The 21,072-nt window shown below is 53.3% G+C and overlaps 1 protein-coding gene across 1 annotated transcript in view; it reads right to left on the reverse strand.

The window, feature by feature from the left end:
• RUNX3 (RUNX family transcription factor 3) overlaps window positions 1–21,072 on the reverse strand; it is a 31,887-nt gene that overhangs the window by 7,476 nt on the left and 3,339 nt on the right. Inside the window, exons 2-4 of the mRNA XM_032300863.1 lie at window positions 20,252–20,408; window positions 11,764–11,868; window positions 482–640 (exon numbers count right to left, since the gene is read on the reverse strand). Coding sequence (XP_032156754.1) covers window positions 482–640; window positions 11,764–11,868; window positions 20,252–20,408 — 421 coding nt within the window. The remainder of the gene's footprint in view (window positions 1–481; window positions 641–11,763; window positions 11,869–20,251; window positions 20,409–21,072) is intronic.

Below are 21,072 nucleotides of genomic sequence, written 5' to 3' on the forward strand. Positions count from 1 at the left end.
GCCATTTGAATATCATCCCAGCCCTGGGCAGAGGCACCAACCACCAATTCACTTTCAGATGAAAAAATCAGAGGCTGGGGGCAGGGGTGGGGAAACTACATGGCAGGGACGAGTCTGTCATGGCTCCTTGGACAAGTCATGGCTCAATTCTAATAGGGGCACTATGGAATTAACCCCATTTCCCCAGACACAGTGAACTGGTATGCAGGGTGCTGTCTGCCCATGTGGATCCCTGGGGCTGGGCCCTGGGCATATGCCAGTAATGTCAGTAAATGTTTGCTGAGTGAAGGAATGATGGCTAGCACACAGCAAGCCCTCAGGAACCATCTGCAGGTGCAAATGAGTACCAGCAGCGCCTCTATAAAACAGGCAGGTGCAGTGACTGATCTTCTGATGGGCTTTTGGTCTGGGGCAGATTGGACCACATCCAGGTTCTCCACCCCCACCTTACCCTGCTGCAGCCCCTCCCTCAGTGCCATACCTTGGATAGGGGTCTGGGGCTGGCTGCTGAAGTGGCTTGTGGTGCTGAGTGAGCCTCGGGGGCTGGGCGTGCTCGGTGTCACCCGCATGCGCAGCCGTTCCAGGTCCCCAAAGCGGTCGGGGAATGCCTTGGTCTGGTCCTCCAGCTTCTGCCGGTGCCCTGCAGAGCACAGGGAGCCCATCAGCTGTTGCTTTCCCAGAGTCTTAGTGGAGACAGAAATACCTCACTCTGCTGGGAAGTTCTTCTTGAGGTCTGACTTTAGGCCTCTACTGGGAGAACCCTGAGGTCACCACCAGCCTCTTTCCAGAGGGTTTCAAAAGACTTACTGACAGAGAATGGTCGCTACGTGCTGCCCCACATATCTAAACTACACAGATGGTGATCTAAAGCATTACACACACGGTGATCTAAACCTCCACACACACGGTGATCTAAATCTCTATAACACATGGTGATCTGAACTCTACACACATGGTGATCATCTAAACTCTACACACATGGTGATCTAAACCTCTATAACACATGGTGATCTAAACCTCTACACACACGGTGATCTAAACTCTACACACACTGTTTGGCAGAAGAAGAAACTGAGGGCCAGGTGCAGTGGCTCATGCCTATAATTCCAGCATTTTGGGAGAGTCAGGTGGGAGGATCAGCTGCACCCAGGAGTTTGAGATCAGCAGCCTGGGCAACTATCGAGACCCCTGTCAGCACCAAAAAAAAACTTAGTCAGGTAGGGTGGCACAAGGCTATAGTTCCAGCTACTGGGAAGACTGAGACAGGAGGATCACTTGAGCCCAGGAGGTGGAGGCTGCAGTGAGCTATGATAACGCCACTGCATTCTAGTCTGGGCAACAGAACCAGGACCCTAGCTCTAACAAAAGGAAACTGAGGCAACAGACATGAGAAAGTGGCTCATGCCCCCAGGGAGAGAACCCAGGAGTGCTGCCACCCTCGGCCTCCCAGCATCCCAAGCCTGCCTTGTGCACTCTCTCCCATGTCTACAAGAACAATGGGAGGTGGCCCCAGGATGGGACAGCCGGCTTCTCCAGCCCTAAGTCACTCTGGGATCCCAATAACATGCCTTCTTCTCTCTGGGCCTTAGGCAGAAGAAAAACTCCACCAGGATGCTGGGCAGAGGTGCAGAGGGCTTCTGTGAGGGGCTAGACGGCATCTCGGCCTGGAAGCTGGGGTCAGGGGGCGAGCGTACCTGGCTTGGGACGTTACACCTGGAGAAAACTGTCAGCATTTCCTACTCCCTCTCTGCCAGAGCCCACACAGGAAGGACCCCCACTTTGCATCCCAGGCCCCAGAGGTGCTGGCAGGCTCAAGGTGGCCAGGCCCCCACCCTCCTTTAGCCTGCTGAGGCCAAGAGACACTTCTGAGTGACGTCAAGCTTGCAGGGACCTCCCCCCACCCACCATACATACTTTTGTTACTACTAATTTTACATTTCACAAGCAACATATGAACATTTACAAAAATAAAAGCATTACAGATAAGGCTCTTTCCACTGCTCTAAGCTCCCCTCCAGCGTCCCCACTGTGACCAATTTCTTTCCATGAATGGAAAACGCAGAATATGTTTCTCATGGAACTCTTGTTGAATGGTCTCAGCCTGGACGTGTCATTCTGTAATGTGCTTTTTCAGTAGTGCACCTTAGAGCTCAAACTCAGTTTCCTCATCTGCAAAATGGGGAGAGTAACCCAGCCCCACCGAAATGACAGAGTTCCTATAAAACCCTGGGAATCCTCCCTGACTCGGAGGAGATTCAACAAGCATGACAAGGATGACACTGCTCTCCCTCCTTCCTACTGGCCACTGGAGGCACAGTTCACCCCACAGGCCCCTCCACCACACCAGTCCTTTCCAAGCTTCCTCTTTAGTTCCCTTACCTGCAGCACTCCCTGGAACGTCCCTGTTCACACTCCCTAGTGGCTGGGGCGGACCCGAGGAAAGGGCCGCTCCCTTGGAGGACTGTGTACCAGGGTTCCGCTCATCAGCCTAACACGGTCAGGACCATGGGCCACTCTGCCTCACCTGACTTGGAGGGAGGCTGCCAGGCAGGCAGGCAGGCTGGCCAGGTCCTCTTTTATAAGAGAACTGCAACTTCAGAAAGGCAAGGAAGCTTGTTGGAGGTCACACGCTGAGGAGGGGGTGGGATTTCCTGGACCTGGGACCCTTTAGGTGGGGGCCGAACGTGGTGGCTTATGCCTATAATCCCAGCACTTTGGGCAGCCGAGGCGGGCAGATCACCTGAATGAGATCAGGGGTTCAAAGCCAGCCTGGCCAATAAGGTGAAACCTCATCTCTACTAAAAGTACAAAAAGCAGCCGGGCGTGGTGGTGGGCCCCTGTAATCCCAGCTACTCAAGAGGTTGAGGCAGGAGAATGCTTGAATTCAGGAGGCAGAGGTTGCAGTGAGCCGAGATCGTGCCTGGGTGACAAAGCGAGACGCAATCTCAGAAAAAAAGAAAAAAAAAAAGGTGGGGAAGGGGCTAAGGGGGAGAGAAGGTTTGCCTAAGTCCTTGGGTCTAGAGTGACGTGCATTTTCTAGATTGGCAGAGGGAGATGAGGCAAGATGTAGGTGGGAGGTAAAACAGAACCCCCTGTGCTTCCTGGAGCCTGGACAAGTGATTCCCGAGGACTGGAAAGTGGGAAAAGACTGTCAACCACTGTAGGGCATGAGGGGACAGAGCCTGAGGCCTCGCATGGGCTTCATTTCTGATTTTCAGAATGGGAACACGATGGATTCCGGTACTTGTAGGCCCCCAAGCTCCCTAAGCACCCCTGTTGCAAGCTCAAATGGGCATCTGGGAGCCTCAGAATGAAAGCAGGTGGCCTGGGAGCCACAGGGACTCAGCCTGTCACCGAGAACCAGAGAGCCCCACTTTCTCCTCTTACGAGGCCCCAGACCATGGGACACTTGGTGGCAGGAATAAGCCCATTTGGTCTCTGGCCAGGCCCCCTACTGCTGCCTCCTGGGACCCTTGGCAACAAAGGAGAAAACGGGCTGGGGGTAAGTTTAGCTGGAGCTGGGGCTGCAAACTCAGATGCCCATGGGGATGGGTCAAGTCACGTGAACGAGGCAAGTGGGATGGCTGGGGTCTGGGGCAGATGGAGAGGATGTGCCTTGTGGAAGGCACCTGACTGGTACCCTGAGGAGGGCAGGCCCTATATGGCCAGAGCTTCTGATTCCAGATCCAGTTCTCAGCCCTAACAGGCATTGGAGGAAATGTGCTCCTTGCTGCTGAGGCTGCTGGAAGTGACAGGGAGATGTGGACGAGCTGGGGGACAAGTGAGCAGAAGAATCTTAACAGGCACGAAGCCTGCCGGAGGGATGTGGGGACCACAGACTGACCTGACAACAGCCTGGGTGCAAAGGATCTGGGTGTTTTAGCCACAAGCCTGAAGGGGGCCAAGAGGGCTGGTGCAAAACCTCAGGCCTTGTTACTTTCATCACAGGAGAATAAAATCCCCTGTTTCTGAGTCACACAGTGTACAAAGTGTTTACAGTGACTCCTGGGGCCTGGCGGAAGAGGGCGGGGTTCACAACCAGCCTGGGTTCGAGGATGGGTCCTGCCACTTGCAGTCTGGTGGCCTCGCTCAAGTCACACTCCCTCCCCCTACCCTGAGCTGCGGTGTCCCCATCACACTGTCTTTGTGGGTTGAGGTGCTGGCCTAAGGTGTGGACACTTTCTGGCCATGTGGGTCACCACCATCATGACCATCACCTTCATCTCTGCTCATGCCCAAGGGAGGCAGAACCATCCCCGTGCTGGAGACAGGCACGGAGGCCAGGATGGTGAAGTCGTGTGTGGAACACAGAGCCGGGACAGCAAAGCGGGATTCATACCCGGATCTCCCGACTCCAAGCCCTGGGCTCTTTCCCTGACACTTTCCCTTTTGCTCTCATTGTTCAGACGGGACCACTGAGGCTTCACCAGGAGACCCAAATTGAGTGGCTGTCTCAGAACCCAGGCTGTAGGTCAGGTAATCTGGCCCCAGAACCCATGTTCCCACCATATGCTCCCTTGCCTTCTGTGGGGCAGACTTCCTGGAGGAAGGGAGTTCAACAGCACTTGGGAAATTGCTTCCTTGTTGCTGTGAACACTGGAGCCACTGCCAGGGAGGGGCAGAGGAGAGCCAAGGCGGCCCCACGTGGCCAGGGCGCCAGACAGTCTCAGAGCCACAGGGCCGGGCCCTCACCCTGGGAACAGGACAGAAGTTCCTGTGCCTGAGGAAAGAAGATGGGTCACAGCAAAGGCCTCTTTCATTGAGATACGCAGAGCAAGAGCTGAGTGGGGAGCTTCAGTACTAACCCACTCCGTCAACTGAGCCCAGTCCTGCTACACCTCAGTTTCCCCTCTGCAGTCTGCTCACTGAGGCCCCTTCTTTTTGAAAGTTCCTAATTTAAGAAAGCAAGTGAGCAGAAGAATCTTAACAAAGATTAGCCCCTGGTCAGAGGGGCCCCAGAAAGGAAAGAAGGCAGGGCTGCTGGCCCCAGGACCCACTTACTCCCACATCCCAGGATGTCTTGAATATCCTCTGCCCTTCAGACTTCAGAGCCTCAGCTCAGGACAGCCTCTGCAGCAATGCTTTCCTGTCCATTGAAGCCAGTCCAGGAGCCCCTCCTCCAGGAAGCCCCCTTTCTCCCAAAATGGAGCCCCCATCGCACCTCTGCAGGCTAGGACTGCCCTTAAAAGCAGTCGATTTCCGGGAGTGGAAATCGTCAGAACAGCAGCAGGCGCTTCCTGGGCGCTTCCTCCACTGCAGCGTCTAAGCCGCTGGCATGCACTGTTGTGTTTCACCTTGCAACACCCCCTTGAGTGAGCTCTGCCACCGTCCTATTGTCTGGGTGAGAAACTGAGGCTCTGGACAACCAGTGAGCTCAAGGTCATGCAGAAGACTCATGGCCACCTGCTCTCTCTAGAGCCTATGTTTCGACAATCGGAACTCCACAATAGGTGTTAAGGCCCCATGCAGCCCCACGGCCCAGAGCACTGTCTGCAGGCCCAGGAGGATGGGACTTGGGAGAGGAAGATGAGAAGGTCTCAGTGGACTCCATCAGGGGCCCTTCCCTGCTATGAAATTCAGGGTTGAGAGTGCAATTTCCAGTCATACCCTGCTCTAGAGCTCACCAAGTCGCTTTCTGCCTCTGGGCCTCAGCGTCCGCATCTGTAAAGTGGTTATCATACTGTTTAACCCCTGAGGGTGCCGATGAGCTGGAGGACATGCCACATAGTTTTAAAAGCAGAGGATGGAGATGCCTGGGGGAAGCCCTGCTTGGCCTTCAGGGCCTGTCCTGGCTGCTATCAGCCTCTAGCAGCTAGGCTCAGATCAGACAGCTCCTCCAGCATGGCCTGGATTAGTGCCTATGGCCCTCACTTGTGGGAGGGCAGATCTTAGCCTGCCCCTCCCAAGGGCTCGGTGGCCCCAAGCTCACACCAGGCAGCTCTCACCCACCAGTGGTCACGGTCTTGGGCAAGCCACTCTTTCCCTCTGGGCCTCAGCTGTCTCATCTGCAAAACCCCCAAGGACCAGGAAAGGTTTAAAGAATTACACAGCCCATCGGACCCTGGCCTTCAAGGAAGGCGTTCTGGGTTCCCGTTCTGACTTGGCCATCTGCACCTAGGCAGACAGCTCCTTTGATGCATCTGTGCAGTGGGGGTGACCAACCTCACAGGCTTATGATAAAAGCCAAAGTGGGGAAGGAGTGCTGGGGCCCAGCCAGGCTGGTGACTCACCAGGGTCACACAGTGCAGGAGCTAGAGGGCCAGGGCTGGATTCTGGGTTGGGGGCTCCTTTACCACCATCCCCAGGGAATCCTTCACCACCACCTGGGGGGGGTCCCACCTCTGCCAGGTATCTGGTGCTTCTGGGGAAACCAAGAGACCATCAGGGTTACCCCCCTGCCTCCAAGCAGGCCCAGCACAAGCCCCCATGACAGGAGTGGCAACCATTTTAGCAGGCATCTATGATGTACCAGGCACTGTGCAAGGTGGGTCATGCGTGTCGTTTCCAAGGGTCACACCCCTCTGACGGGCAGCTACCATCACCCCCATTACCCAGATGGAAAAGTGGAGGCACACTGTCAAGGTCACACGGTGTGTGGTGCCCCGAGACTCAAACCTGGAAAGGTCACATGCTCTATGGAGCTCAGCTGCTAAGGTCATGGCTTCCCAAGACCTCCGTAAGAGAAATGCTAGGTCATCCGACCGTGAGGTCCGGCTGGCAAGAGGCCAGCTCAGTGTTTAGCCTCTTGGGAGGAGCAGAGTCGGGCAGGGCCACAGAACGGCATCGTCTGCTGGGGACAGTGTGGTCCCCAATGACCAGGCCCTTCACCCATCTGAGGCCACTCGGCAGCCTCCTCAGCCGCCTGGTGTGGCTGTGACCCAGACACAGCAGCCACTGTCTGCCCAGCAGCAGGGTAGGGCGCCGGGCCCGAGGCCGGCTCTGCGGCCTGTCAGGAGATTTACACCCGACTCTTAACAGCCTCGCGGAATAGCAAGCGGGTGCCGGGCCTGGGGTGGTCTGCCGTGAATCGGCCCCCTGTGAGCAGATGAAAGCCGGGTCGGTGGCTGGGCAGGGAAACGGGCTGGCCGGGGGCCAGCGGGCAGGGAGGCAAGCGGGCTCCCTCCCAGGGCTGCAAGTGGGGCTTCCAGCAGCCTGGGGTTGATTAGGAGAACCCGGGAGGTCTGCGGTTAACCCCTTCCCTCCTGCTGGGTGGACTCCCCTGGCTCCCCTAGCCCTGCCCCTAGTCCAGGGGACTCCTGGGGTTGTGGGGATCTTGGGAGCTGGGAGTAGTTGCCTCTCCTCAGCCTGGGAAGAAACTGCAGAAACTCTAAGGCCCTCAAAGGCCCAACTGTGGGCTTCGGGTCACTTCTCCTGCCCACGCCAAACCCTCGGCAGCCACACTTTGCTGGCTGCTCACTTCGGGCCCTCACTCAAAGGTCACTTCTTTAGGAGGCCCCACCCCTTGTTCCATCCCCTGCACGCTCCACTCCTTCCAGCTTTGTTTTTCTTCATAGGACTTCCCGCTACTCACTACTCGAAATGACATTAACGGATCATTTGCTTATTCATCAATGATTTATGGACCAGCTATGAAAGGCTCCTGCCTGCATTCCTGGGGTCTATCTACACCTGGGCCTGGTAAACCAGAGGAAAGAACTCTGCCCTTGTAGAGCATAAACAATAGGGGGCCAGGTGAGGTGGCTCATGCCTGTCAGCCCAGCATTTTGGAAGGCTGAGGTGGGCGGATCACTTGAGGTCAGGAGTTCAAGACCAGCCTGGCCAACACGATGATACCCCGTCTCCATTAAAAACATGAAAATTAGCTGGGCATGGTGGTGGGCGCCTGTAATCCCAGCTGCTCGGGAGGCCGAGGCAGGAGAATCATAACCTGGGAGGCAGAGGTTGCCGTGAGCTGAGATCAAGCCACTGCACTCCAGCCTGGGCAACAGAGCGAGACCCCATCTCAAAAAACAAAACAATACCAGAGAGATGAGTAACAAATGAAACAAATAATCAAACTAGATAGCATCCTAGAAGGTGGGAAGTGCTCGGGGTACATTAAAGCCAGGAAAAAGAAGGGGGAGAGGTGAGGAAGGCTGTGTGTGTGTGCCACTTGAAACAGGGGTTCGGCTGAGAAGTGCAGAGGCTTAGGGTGGAGGGAGTGAGCCAGGCATCCGGGCGTGTCTGCGGAGGAGTGTTCCAGGGGGAAGGAAGAGCAGTGCAAAGGCCCCCAAGGCAGGAGTGTCCCTGGCAAGTTCAAACACCAGCCAGGAGGCCAGGGTGGCCAGAGCAGGGTGTGCAAGAGGAGGGCATGCAAGAGGGGGGCAGGGGGTAACAGGCACAGGCAAGTGGGCGTGAGGGCCATTCCCCCACCGAGGTCCATGCCAGACTTGCCAGGTGCTGCAGCCCCCCTGCTGGGGTCCTGGACCCGGTTCAGCAACCTGCTTCTTAACCAGCCCCCAGTGACTCTGAGGGACACCAGCACTGAGAACCTCAGAAACCAAGGCCACACAGGCAGGAAGCCACCGAGCCAGCCTTCAAACCCAGCTGGCCACCTGGCTGCAGGCCGGGCACACTCTGCAGGGCACCAGAGGGGAACGACCCAGCCACAGAACCCACAGCCGGCCTCAGGGATCTACAGATTCCCAGTCCTTGGCTCCCAGGACCAGACCCTAATCCCACTTCACCCAACAGCAGGTTCAGGTTTCAGAGGGTCAGAGGTGGCAAAACAGGAAAAACTGCTGGGAAAGGAAGTCCGGGAGCACCAAAGGACCGCAACACCCAGGAGGGTGGTGGGGCACTTCCTGGGGCCAGGCCATGGGAAACTCAGTCAACCCTCACGGCAACTCCCCCAGGCAGACGCCAATACCACCCATTTCACAGCTGAGCACACTGAGGCCAAAAGGCCCTTCCAAGTGGTCCTCATTTCCCTGAGCCCTGGGTTGGAGCTGATGGTCACCTTGGGCAAGAGGTTTTATGCCCTGGCCTCTGTCTTCTCCTGGGGCTGCCCAAGAGATCAGTTAATGGGAATTTTGCACAGGGCCTGGCACAGGGAGGGGGTTGCCCAGTGATCAGGAGCTGCCGAGCTGGTCCCTTCACTCTTATAGATGGGGACACTGAGGACCAGAAAGGCCAAAGATTTGTCTAAGGTCAAAGACAAAGGAGTGGGGCCGCAAACCAGGGCATGAGTGGGACTCGATCTTAGGGCCAGAAAATGCCTGGGACAAGAGCAGGCAGGTCCTAAGAATGGGGGACCTGGTAGGCTGCCCTCCAACCCCATCTCGGCTCTGTTCTACAAATAAAACCACTGATCCAGCCCCTACCGGGGCCCAGAGAGGGAGGCCACCTGTCTCAGGTCATTCAGCAAGCCCGGCCTCTGATGCCGTGGGTCTCCAAGCCCAGCCTCTATCCCTTCCTCTTACTGCCTCATCCTGAGCCGCTGCTCTCCCTCCCAGCTCACCCCAGAAGGGGCCATCTTAGGTCTGGGAGAGCCAGGCAGGGAAGAGCAGGAGGGGATTCCACTGGACTCTCCCTCAGGCAGGGCTCAGTCTCCACGCTCATCCAGGGGCCCCAGCAGGGCAGGGTGGGCAGCTCTGGGGTGGACTGGGCTGAGAGCACAGAAGACTCTCAGAGGTGCCAACATTGCCCAGTACCTCAGCATCTTCCCACCAAGCGTCAAGACCCCTGTCCCGTGCCTCTACCAACCTGGTGCTCCCCTCTTTCTGGAGTGGCTCCCAAGGGCCACATCCCCACCAGGAGCCCAACTGCCGCTCCTGTCCATTCTGCCCCTGCCCCTGGAGATGTAGGGCAGGGCTGCCATCTCCTTCAATGGAGACTTGATGCCTGCACCTCTAGTACCAAGGCAGCCGCCCTGCTGCTGCCCTGAGAGAGCCCACCATTGACAAATGGTGTGGTGGGAGTGCAGAAAGGGGGCTGGGTACCAAGGATGACAGAACACTGTGGACCCAGTGACTCATGGGACCTCTCGGTGCTACAGCCATGTGCTGTCCACATGTTGCCCCTGATCTCCAGGCCTGCAAGTGGGTGGCATCATCACACGTCACAGAGGAGGGAGCTGCAGCCCAGAGAGGTCAATGGCTTGCCCCAGGTCACACCACAGATTAACAGCTTTGGCTAAAGTGACTGCTTATCTGCCCACTCCCACTGGTAAGTGCTTTCAATAGGTTAAGCCACTGTTTCCTCGAAATAGCATCATGAGGCAGCTGTTTGTGTGAATCTCATTTTTCAGACGAGGAAACTGAGGCATGGAGATGACTTGCCGAAGACCCCATAGCCAGGAAGCCTGGCTTGGAACCTGCTCTCTGCGCTATGGTGGCCTGCGGCTCACAAGGGCTCCCAGCCACCACCTCGAGACTCCTGCAGTCACAGATCCAGTTCTCAGATGACAAAACTGAGGCCAAAAAGAAGACACGACCTACCTAGGGCCATGAAGCCCAAGGCCAAGAGCATGGGCCGGTCCATGTCTGATCCCAGCAGGAGGGAACTGGCAGGAGTGTGGCCAGAGCAAGTGCTGGCTGGGAGCTGAAGGTGCAGGCTTGAGGATGCATGCAGGAGCTCAGGGCTGGCAGAGGTGACCCTCAGAGGCCTGGAGGGAGACTCTTCCAGGGCTGCTGGCCTCAGCTCCAAGCCTTTCCCAAGTGGCCAGATGCTGGGATGGGCCCAGGAATCAGATGACGGGGTGTCAGACCCAGCTGACTCCCAAGAAGGGAGGGTCCAGCCTAGGGCCAGGCCTCCTGCCCCAAACCTGCTCAGCCTAGAATCTTGCCTCTGGGAAGACTGAGGCCTGGGACACCTCCCCACACCTGGCACAGCATAAGGTACTGTTGAGATACCCAACTCCCTCAGGCCTTGATTCTCTCCTCACTGGGACTTGGGTGACCCCTTTGGCTCTGCTGTCACGAAGATCCCATTCAATAGTGACTGAAAAAAGGTTTTCTAAACTGCAAAGGGTCACGTTTCTGAGAAAGAGAGAGGCAGGCCAATCCTCAATGCACCAAGCTGAGAATGCCTCGGGGAGGTGGGATGGAGCTCAGGAAGCTGGCTGGCTCTGTTTAATTCATTTCATTCATTCTGCACACACAGAGCCTAGGCCTACCCTCCCACTTCCCCAGCCTTAATCTGACCTTCAGCAAGCAGAAGAATTAAACACAAACTCGCTTTGATGGACCAGGGCTTCCTGCTCATAGCAGGTGCTCAGTGAATATTTGTGGAATCAAATTTGCAGTCCTGATGTCGCTTATGTGGGTCAGAGGATCCGAGTGCCCGGGCTCTGGGTGACCTGAGCAAGTCACATGCTAAGATTCAAAGACCCAATTTCCAGGCAGAGGACCTGGCCTCACAGCCAGGCCAGTCCCTGACTTTTGATCACTCCTGTCCTCCATGCATCCCTCAGCCACCGGCAGAGAAGCTGGGGGCAGAGTAAAGCAAGCCTGGCCCAACCTCCACCCAGAAACGCACAAGCACGCCACACATGCCACATCTGAAAGCTTTCTCTAAACTTTTCCTTCCCTTGACTCCCTCAGCAGTCCCCATGGACAGTTGTCCCCACTCCCAACCTCCTCGCTCACCTCCCACAGTCTAGGGCTAAGCCCAGAGGGTTTAAGGTTTTCCAGCAGGGACGCAGTGTGTGGGGGACAGAGCCAAGGGCTGCAACGCCCCAAGAGGGCTCCATCTGTCTGACCTAACTGCTGTCCTTCCCCCACTGGATCCTCCTCCCCCATGCAGGGGCTCGGTGGCACTTACGTCTGGGCTCCCGGGGTCCGTCCACGGTCACCTTGATGGCTCGGTGGTAGGTGGCCACTTGGGTGGGGTTGGTGAACACAGTGATAGTCAGAGTGAAACTCTTCCCTGGGGAGAGTGGGGGACAGAGGCAGGCAGTTGGCAACTGGAAACTTCCACAACATCCTGCTCTCCCACCTGTACCTACCCCTGGAAGCCCCTAACTTTCAAGAAGAGGCACTCTGTCTTCTTTGAACCTGGGCAGGGTGAAATTCAAGCTGCCGGGCTTGGCATTCAAGGCTCCTGGGGGTCTGACACCAACTTTGCCACCCTCCACCCCTTGCCGTGGTGACCCTGGCTCATGTCTTCCCTGCTTCTTGGACTTTCTGCTGTCTCCTCTATTCAGAAACACCATTTTGTGGCGGGGAGCAGGATGGGTATATTCTATTTTCTGAAAGTAACTGGTGATCTTTGTAGAAAAATTCAAGAACATAGAAAATATAAACAAAGAAGAAAAAACCCTCCCACGGTTCCACTAGGCAGAGATAAACACCATTACCATTTGGGTGTTTTCTCTTCCAGTTCTTTTTGTATGGGTTTGTATATTTACACAGTAGCAGTGGTACTAAAATATAGATTTTCATACTGTTTTTCTTTTTCATTTAACATCACATCAGAAGCACTTTCCCACGTCATTAAAACTTCTCCATAAACTTCATTTTTAATGGCTGCAAAATATTTCAACTCACGGAAGCCTCATCTTTTATTTATCTACCTCCTTACTCCTAGGTATTTACATGGTTGCTAATTTCTTATTGATGTGTGCAGCTGGAGCTGAAAAAGGACTGATTTGGGAGCTGTAGACATTTCTTCTGTAGACACAACTGTTATTTCCAGAATGTTTTTCTATTTTTAGACAGACATTTGGCTCCAAAGTCTCCATTCAAAATTCCTGAGAGGGGAAAAAAACTTTTAAAATACTATATATATATATTTTTTTTACCATTTAAAATAAAATGAAAGTGGCCTTCTATTTATAAACATCTTTGTCTGCATCTCTGCTTATTTCCTTAGAATAGATTCCAAGAAGCGGTGAGTGACTTCACGGCATCAGAGGCTTGGGACATATTATGGGCACGGCTCCCTCTTGGAGTGAGATGACTCTCCGGAGAGATTTAGTCGTCACCCTTGCCTGTGAGGCTGCGACACACCCCAGGGATGTGTCTATCAAGATGGAAGATCTTTTACACGCTCTTGATTTTGTTTGCCTTTTTTCTATTACTAGTGAGACTGAAACTTTTTATATGATCATATCCATCATAATCCAACACTAATTATTGCTTCATGCTCTTTTACTTTCCTGTGAAGGTTTTAGTGCCTTTTAAAAATCGCTATACAAGAAGCTTGTTAATACTTTCCATGCTGTATTTGTGGCCATCAGTACCCCGGGTCACCAGCCTGCACATTTCGCCTTCTTACGCCGGGCGGTTTTTCATTTTCACTTCTATTTCTCGTTCTCCTATCGTTTTATGTTTAGACTGGTTTCTCCGTATAGAAAGCAGTTTATCAAGATTTAGTTTCGACAGTGTTCTCTCTACTTTCTACAGTGAATTCTCTAACATGTCTGGGAGTTTGCTGGATGGCATGGTAAAGGATAAGGATTTTTCCTCAAAGGGCAACGCAGTCTTCCTAGGGTCTTGGGAAGAGTCCTCCTCTCACCTATTCTGTTATGATACACAGCCTCATACGATACGAGATTAGTGGCCCGGAGTGGGGGGCGTGGGGTTTGCAGATCCCCCAAGCTAGACTTTATCCCCCATCCCTGGCTCTGGATCCCACATACGGGCCTGGGAACTCCCTGTCGGTAGGGCCAATGGTCTGGCACATGTCACGCGCACCCCAGGGCTGGCACAGGATGGCCACCGAGGGACCAAGGGAGGCTGCCCAAGTGCAGGAGTGATCAAAATTTCAGTCAGAGGTTAGGGACAATTCAACTGTAGTGTTTTCCTACCTCCCTCCGACAACCCTCTACAGTGGGCAGGTAGGTTTCAACATCTGCATGTTGCAGGCAGGAGATGAAGCTCAGGGTGGAGGCTAGGATCTCACAGTTGTCTCTGCATGGCCAGGTACTTGGGGGCCAACTATCAGGTGAAAATTCCAGCCACAGAGGCAGGAGAATCCAGAACAAAACTAAACCAGCTAGGCTGCCAGGAGCAACGCCACAGAACGAGAGGTCCTCTGAGACACCAGGGGAGTTTCAATCTCAAGACCCACTGGCGTATGGCTCCAACTGGGAAGCGAGGGGCTTCTCTGGAAGTCTCTTCGTAAGCCAGCCGGCACTTGCCCCTGGAGCCCCAGGTCAGAACAGACCTGCTCTCCCACTCTTAGGTCATGGGGGCACTTTGCATGATTTCTAGAAGCAGAAAGTGCAGATGGTCTAGGGAAGTGCCCAGCAGATGCCTCAGGCTCCCTGCCCGACCCCTCCTACTGCCTATCCTCACTCTGAGGTCATTTCTCTCCTGTACCCCTTCCTCCTCCAACCAGCTCAGTACTCTCCTGGGGTCCCTGAGCCTCTGACCCTGCCAGTGTTGTCCAGCACCTTCTTGGTTCTGACAGCCCAGAGCCCTATGAGCCAGACTCCAGACACAGAGGACGGATGAATGGGCCCCAGTCAGTGCCTTGCCACAGGGCCCCAGGCCCACAGTAGCAAGTGAAAGTTCACTAAACCGCTCCTTCATGCCTCTCACCTCAGTCAGGCCTTCCCTGGTCACTTTATCTAAAGGGGGCATTTTTAATCTATTATTTTTTTTTTTTTTTTTTTTTGAGACAGGGTCTTGCTCTGTCATCTAGGTTGGAGTGCAGTGGCATGATCATAGCTCACTGCAGTCTGGACCTCCCAGGCTCAAGCTGTCCTCCTGTTTCAGCCTCCTGAGTAGCTAGGACAACAGGTGAGCACCACCATGCCTGGCTAATTTTTTTTTTTTTTTTTTCCTTTCTTTCCTTTTTCTTTTTTTGTAGAGACAAGCTTTTACTATGTGCCCAGGCTGGTCTTGAACTCCTAAGCTCAAGTGACCCTCCCACCTTGGCCTACCAAAGTGTTAGGATTACAAGCATGAGCCACTACACCTGGCAGGTATTTTTAACTTGGCTCCGTATAATTGAGAGCCTGAGAACTGGGATAGGAAAACATTACAATTGTATTGTCCTTAACCTCTGACTGAAATTTAGCATCACTCTCAAGTATGAGCGTAGGCAACAAATCACAGAGGTATTATCAGCTGTACCTGTGACCTTGTCGCCAATAGACGTCACAGTTACTACATCTCACATTACAGCTGCTGCAGGTTTCTCTAAATATCTTTTATGCTCGTCACAACTTCAAAACCATGGTCATCATTAAACCCAATGCTAGATCTTATTTAATACGTTGAGCAAAGCAGCATATTTACCACAATTTTTAAAGCATTTTGCCATGTTTTAATAGAATTGGTTTCCATTATAATACTTTGCATTTGATTTTATACCTTTAAAAAATCCTTATTCTGAGAAAGGTGTGTGGGTTTCTTCACCAGATAGCAAAGGGGCCCATGGGGTTAAAAAAAAAAAAAAAAAAAAAAGACAATAACAAAAAAAACCAAAAAGGCGAAGCAGCTCAATCTGAAGTAACACAGGCCTCCCACTCCCTTCCTCTATTCCCTGCACCTGCTGGAATTTTCCCACAATGCGTATTGCTTTTAATAATCCATCTACTCATTTTGTTTCCTTCCTCTAGATTATAAACTCCCAGGGGCCGAAGTTTTTGTCTTGTTCATGCTGTGCCTCCAGCCCTTAGGATGGCATCTGGCACACAGTAGGTGCTCAACAACATTTGTAAAATAAATTAAGGGCAGAGATAATGGCTCTCATTTTGCAGATGAGAAAACTGAGGCTCAGAGAGGAGCAGTGAGTTGAGCAGGTCACACAGTATCCAGGCAGGACTCAGAAAAGTTAGAATGTGCCAGAGCCTGCCCCTCCACACAGGTACTAAGGGCCTGCTCCTGAGCAGTGAGAAGCCCCCACTCCTACCAGGCAGCAAACCACGTGCCACCCCTGAGATCACCAGCACTCCTCAGTGGCTTCCACCAGCTTCTGGGCCTGTCCCCACCCATCCCGGGTATAAAGGAGGAATGTGGGGCCTAAGAGGAGGAGTGAGAGGACGGAGCAGGCATGGGGACCAGGACCACTGGAGACAGGGAGCCTGGGAACCAGGGCTGGGAAAAAGAGGTCTCCCTGAGTGCCCCTTAGCTCCTCTGGCCCTGCCCAGCCCTCTCTCTGCCTGGCAGCGGCAAACCCATCCATCCCTCTCTCTCAGCCTCTAGATATAACTCCATGCAGGAGCCCTGAGTGAACCTGCAGTCTGTCAGGAGCCCAGGAAGTGCAAACTCAGGCTCTTGGAGGGCTGGCCCTGGTTGTGGGGGAGAAGGCTAGGGCTGGGAAATGGGTTTCCTTTAGGGCTCCAGAAACTCATCCTGGACCCATCATTCAGCAGCCGGGTTGGCAGTGTGGCCTCAGGCAAGTCCTTGAGCCTCTCTGCCTGTGTTCCTATATGTCTAAGGTCCCGTCCCTACCCACCAGAGCTGCATGGGCGGGGGAGGAGACATGTCTCAGTCTCAGGGGACCTCGGGGTTTTCTCAACTTCAAGAAGATGATCAAGAAGCCATCCATCTCTCCCCCAACCAGCGGTTCCCCTCAGCCTGCACCGGCATACCGCACCCTGAATCTCCGTCCACACTGTTGCTTTTTAACCAGTTGACCACAGCTGTGGAGCTCATGTGCTTTTCATTTTCACCTAGGCCAGTGGCTGCCTGCTAGAGGGCATTTTGGGGATGTGTGGTGGCATGTGGTCAACACAGTGCTGGGGTGGCACTGCCAGCATTAGGAATGGGGTGTGTGTATGTGGAGGGGGACGCCAGCGCACAGCACTGCCCAGGGCAGTGAAGATTCATTCTTCCTGGGAGGGTAAAACTTGCTTATAAAAGTTCTCTGGCTAGGCGTGGTGACTCACGCCTGTAATCCGAACACTTTGAGAGGCCAAGGCAGGAGGGTGGCTTGAGTCCAGGAGTTCAAGACCAGCCTGAGCAACAGAGTGAACACCACCCCCATCTCTACAAAAAATGATTTTAAAAAATCAGTCGAGCATGGTGGCGTCTGCCTATAGTCCCAGCTACTGAGGTGGGAGGACTGCTTGAGCCCAGGACATAGAGGCTGCAGTGATCGCACCACTGCACCCCAGCCCAGGTGACAGAGCAAGACCTTGTCCCAACAAAAAGTAAAAGAAAAAAAAATTCTCGGAGTCATGAACCTAATTCAGTTTTACATAAAACAAGCGATTTTTTTTTTTTTTTGTTATTTTAAATACTTATTTTTTTTGAAGGAAAGACAGTTTTTTTTTTTTTTTTGGAAATTTTGTTCACAGCTTTGCCAAGAGTTGTTGACAACTTCAGAAAGTCCTGATATTGGCAGCAAGGCCATGTTGAGACTGAGTCCTGCCACTCTGCCTGTTCCCTCTGCTGTGGGCTTCTGTGAGGACGACATTCGTCCACCTCATGGAGTCCTCTGGCCCTAACATTTACATATTCAAATCAGTGTTTTATTACAAATTACTTTCCCTTTTTTCCTCCATCATAGCTATGGAGTAACATAGTTTGCAACTGCCTGTAAATATGTAGGTTACATTATTTACAAATTTCAATGTAAGGCTTGATACAAAATATGTATTGTAAGAAAGCCTCCTTCTGTCTGGTGGGGCAGGGACCTCGGCCCTAATCACTGCAGGAGACAGCAATGCCCTGGATTTCTTCCCTTCCTTTTCTTGGTTCACACCTTCAGCCCTATCGTGAGTGCTCTGGGGTATTACTGGGTGGATGTCTTTCATGGAAAGCCATCTTCCTGGAATTCAGACAGAATATAGGACTAAAAATTGAGGAAACAAGCAGAGGTTTCTATCAGATTTCTCAGTTCTGGCAGAAGTCAGAGGGCCAGGCAAGGATTCTGGGTCCCAACCTCCGATCTTAACTCCCAAAGTGTCCCGACTCCTAGAGTGGCCCAAATTGTCACTGTTCTCTCAGGTGGGAATTTCCCAGTCGGCAGGATGGGCACCGCAGATGTGTGTCTGCATGCCAGCGGACCCAGCACCATCTTTCCTCCCTGCCAACCGCCTCCACCTCTCCCACTCAGCAGTTCGTACCTTCTGGGTTTCCCCCACCCCCGCCCAAACCGCACGGTAATCAGAGAATCAGTGGCTGTCACCGCTCAAAGGGACCTCAAAGTCCTCCTCCAGTCCCAAGCATTTGAAGTAACAAAATCTCTAACATGCATCCAGCTCTCAGTATATGCCAGCTGATACACTTGCATCCATTTCCCTAACCTTCCCCAAATCTCATGAGGTAGGTCCGATTATCATCCTCACCTCACAGATGAGGAAACCGAGGCACAGAGAGGTTAAGCCATTTGCCCAATGTCATCCACAAGTCATTAGCAGAGCCGGGACTCAAAGGCAGGGCGGCTGATACTAGAATGCTGGCTCCTAAAGACCTCAAGCCTTTGAAGGCTGAACGCCTTAGCCAGAGCTCCTCAGACATCGGAACTCCTCCTCAGAGCACTTCCTGCCTCCCAGGACCACTGAGACTGGTTTTGGACCACTGAGAGAAGATGGATGAGAGAATGGTTTATAAACTCAGCCTCTGGCATCTCCCAGAGCCACAACCCCAGCCACGGCCATGCCTGCTACAAGGACCAGCTCCCAACCAAAGCTTTGGAAATCCATGTTCCTCCCTGCAGGCCCAGTGAGGGGTTGGGGGCGGGGGCTGGGTGGAGCACAAAGTCTGTGGGCATGAAAACCACACACACAAAAAATCATTCTCAGTGTGCAGAACGGCCAGGCAAGGTCTCGGTAACTCAGAAAATCGTCGCCTCTTCTCTTTCTTTATCTCACCTCCCAGGAGAGTGAGTGGAAAGGGGGAATCAAGTTCCTGATGCCTTGCTGGGCTCCCAGATCCACAGCACCTTCTGCCCGCCTCGCAACAGACAGCAGCTATAGTGCCCTCAACACACACCTGAGCTAGCAGACCCAGCCACCGCCACGCAGTCAGCAGTCATCCTTGCCTGCCACCAAGCAGGGACCAGTGACTCTCCTGTCAGGGCTGGGATTAAGTTGCAAAGGGTTTGAGAGATTGGGGATGACAAAAGGGACTTGAAGACTAATTAGGAGCAGCAATGAAAGCTTAATTCATAAAAGCAAACATTTTCCATCCACCAACCTGCAACCAGTTAAGGGCACCGTTTGAAAGAAATCTGTGCGTGGGGAAGGGAGCCAACAGGAACAGGAAATGTTTGAAAGAATGTAAACTATTTCAGTTTCATAAAAAGTAACAAGTAAACAGTTATTACATGCAAATAATGTCCTGGTTTTAATTAATGCTGAAAAGTCAAAATATGGTTGACATTTGGATGTATACATTGAAAGGCAGGAGAGGGAGAAAATGGTGCCCAGATGCCCGTTTCTGAGTGGGGCTGGCAGCTCAGAGGGAACTAGAACCTTGAGAAGGTCCTGTTTATTGGTGATGAAAAGCACGGTTCTGCTTCAGCCGCTTCAGCCTGGAGTTGGGGAGCAGAGGGAAATCAGCTTACTTCTTAACAAAGCTAGAGGTGGGCCTGGTGCTTGGGAAGGGCAACTCCCACTTCAGCCACTTCTCGCAGGCAGGCTGATCTTAAAGGGGCAGCGGACCCTCAGGCCTCCATTCCACGGGGGGCAGGGTTTCTAGGACTTTCCCATTTAACTTTTCCAGGAGTTAAGTGATGATGGGTTTCAGGTCCCAGAAGCCCCATTCAACAGCCCCCACCCCTGTCCGACCTTCCTTCTACTACCCAAGGTCGATCAGACAGACAGGATGGCACACCAGCCTGGACTCTCGGGTAGGAGATGGCAGCCTTCGAGCTGTTTTCTAACATTCGCTGCATTAGCTTCCATTCCAGACCACCTAGGGCTCAAAGGCGCTGGGAAACTGCACCTGGGAGACCACAGCTGGGGAGACAGAGCCTTCGAGTATGGGTGAGATTCTGCCCCCTATGGAGAGAGTGGCTGGGGTGCTTGGGCCCTGCAGACCAGGGACCCGTCTTGCAACCCCCTTGCAGAAAGACCTTTAAGCTCCCTTTTTGAGCTTGTGAATCCACAAACTCCTGCCAGCATCTTTTGTGAGATCAGGGGTGTTTAAAGAGGGGTGGCATGAAAGGGTTCGGGAGTTGGTAAACCCTAGAAACTGGGGTAACATTGTCTTTTTTTGGCAAGAGAATATAACTTTCCTCACCTCCTCAAAGGTATCTGTAACATTCTACGGGATTACAGATCACTGTTTTAGACAAAGCTGTGTCTGGAGACCTGTTTTTCGGGATTCCAAGGCCCCTCTTTCAACCTCCTTCCCCGCTGTCCCTGCCCTTGCCAATGCTGAACTGGCGAGGCCTCCCTCCCGCTTACCTCGCCCACTGCGTCCCACAAAGCGAAGGTCGTTGAACCTGGCCACCTGGTTCTTCATGACGGCCGAGGCGTTGCGTAGCTCCGCAGAGTAGTTCTCATCATTGCCTGCCATCACGGTCACCACCGTGCCATCCGGCACATCCCCCAGTGCCACCACCTGAGGACACAGGGCAGGGGATGCAGGAGGACAGCTTAGAAAGGAAGCGGGAGGCAAGGGAAAAGAGGGGATGGGCTGGGCCAGGCAGCTCCCCTAGGTCCCAGGCGCACTGCGTATTTCTCCAATGCAGGGTGGAGAAGCGGCTTAAAAACAAAAAGGACCTTCCCCCAAATATCACGAAAACAAAAAGATGGAATCTCGAGCTTCCACACCAAAATCCCAGATCAACTGCTTAAACTGTGTCCCAAGAAATTTCAGCGAAGTCTAAGCCGGAGCTGTGAATCAGCTCAGTCACTATGATGTGGGGAGCAGTTCCCCTGTTGTCTTCAGCTGCAGCGAAAGAGGAATCAACATGCCCCTAGCAACGAAGTCTCCAAGTAAAAAACAATATCAACGATATGGCCGGGCACGGTGGCTCAAACCTGTAATCCCAGCACTTTGGGAGGCCGAGGTGGGCAGATCACGAGGTCAAGAGATGAAGACCATCCTGGCCAACATGGTGAAACCCCGTCTCTACTAAAAATACAAAAATTAGCTGGGCATGGTGGCGTGCGCCTGTAAGTCCCAGCTACTCCAGAGGCTGAGGCAAGAGAATTGCTTGAACCCGGGAGGCAGAGGTTGCAGTGAGCCGAGATTGTGCCACTGCACTCCAGCCTGGCGACAA

Source organism: Sapajus apella, unplaced genomic scaffold (assembly GCF_009761245.1).
Source record: "Sapajus apella isolate SASKATOON/1434 unplaced genomic scaffold, GSC_monkey_1.0 scaffold43, whole genome shotgun sequence".
NCBI lineage: Eukaryota > Metazoa > Chordata > Mammalia > Primates > Cebidae > Sapajus > Sapajus apella.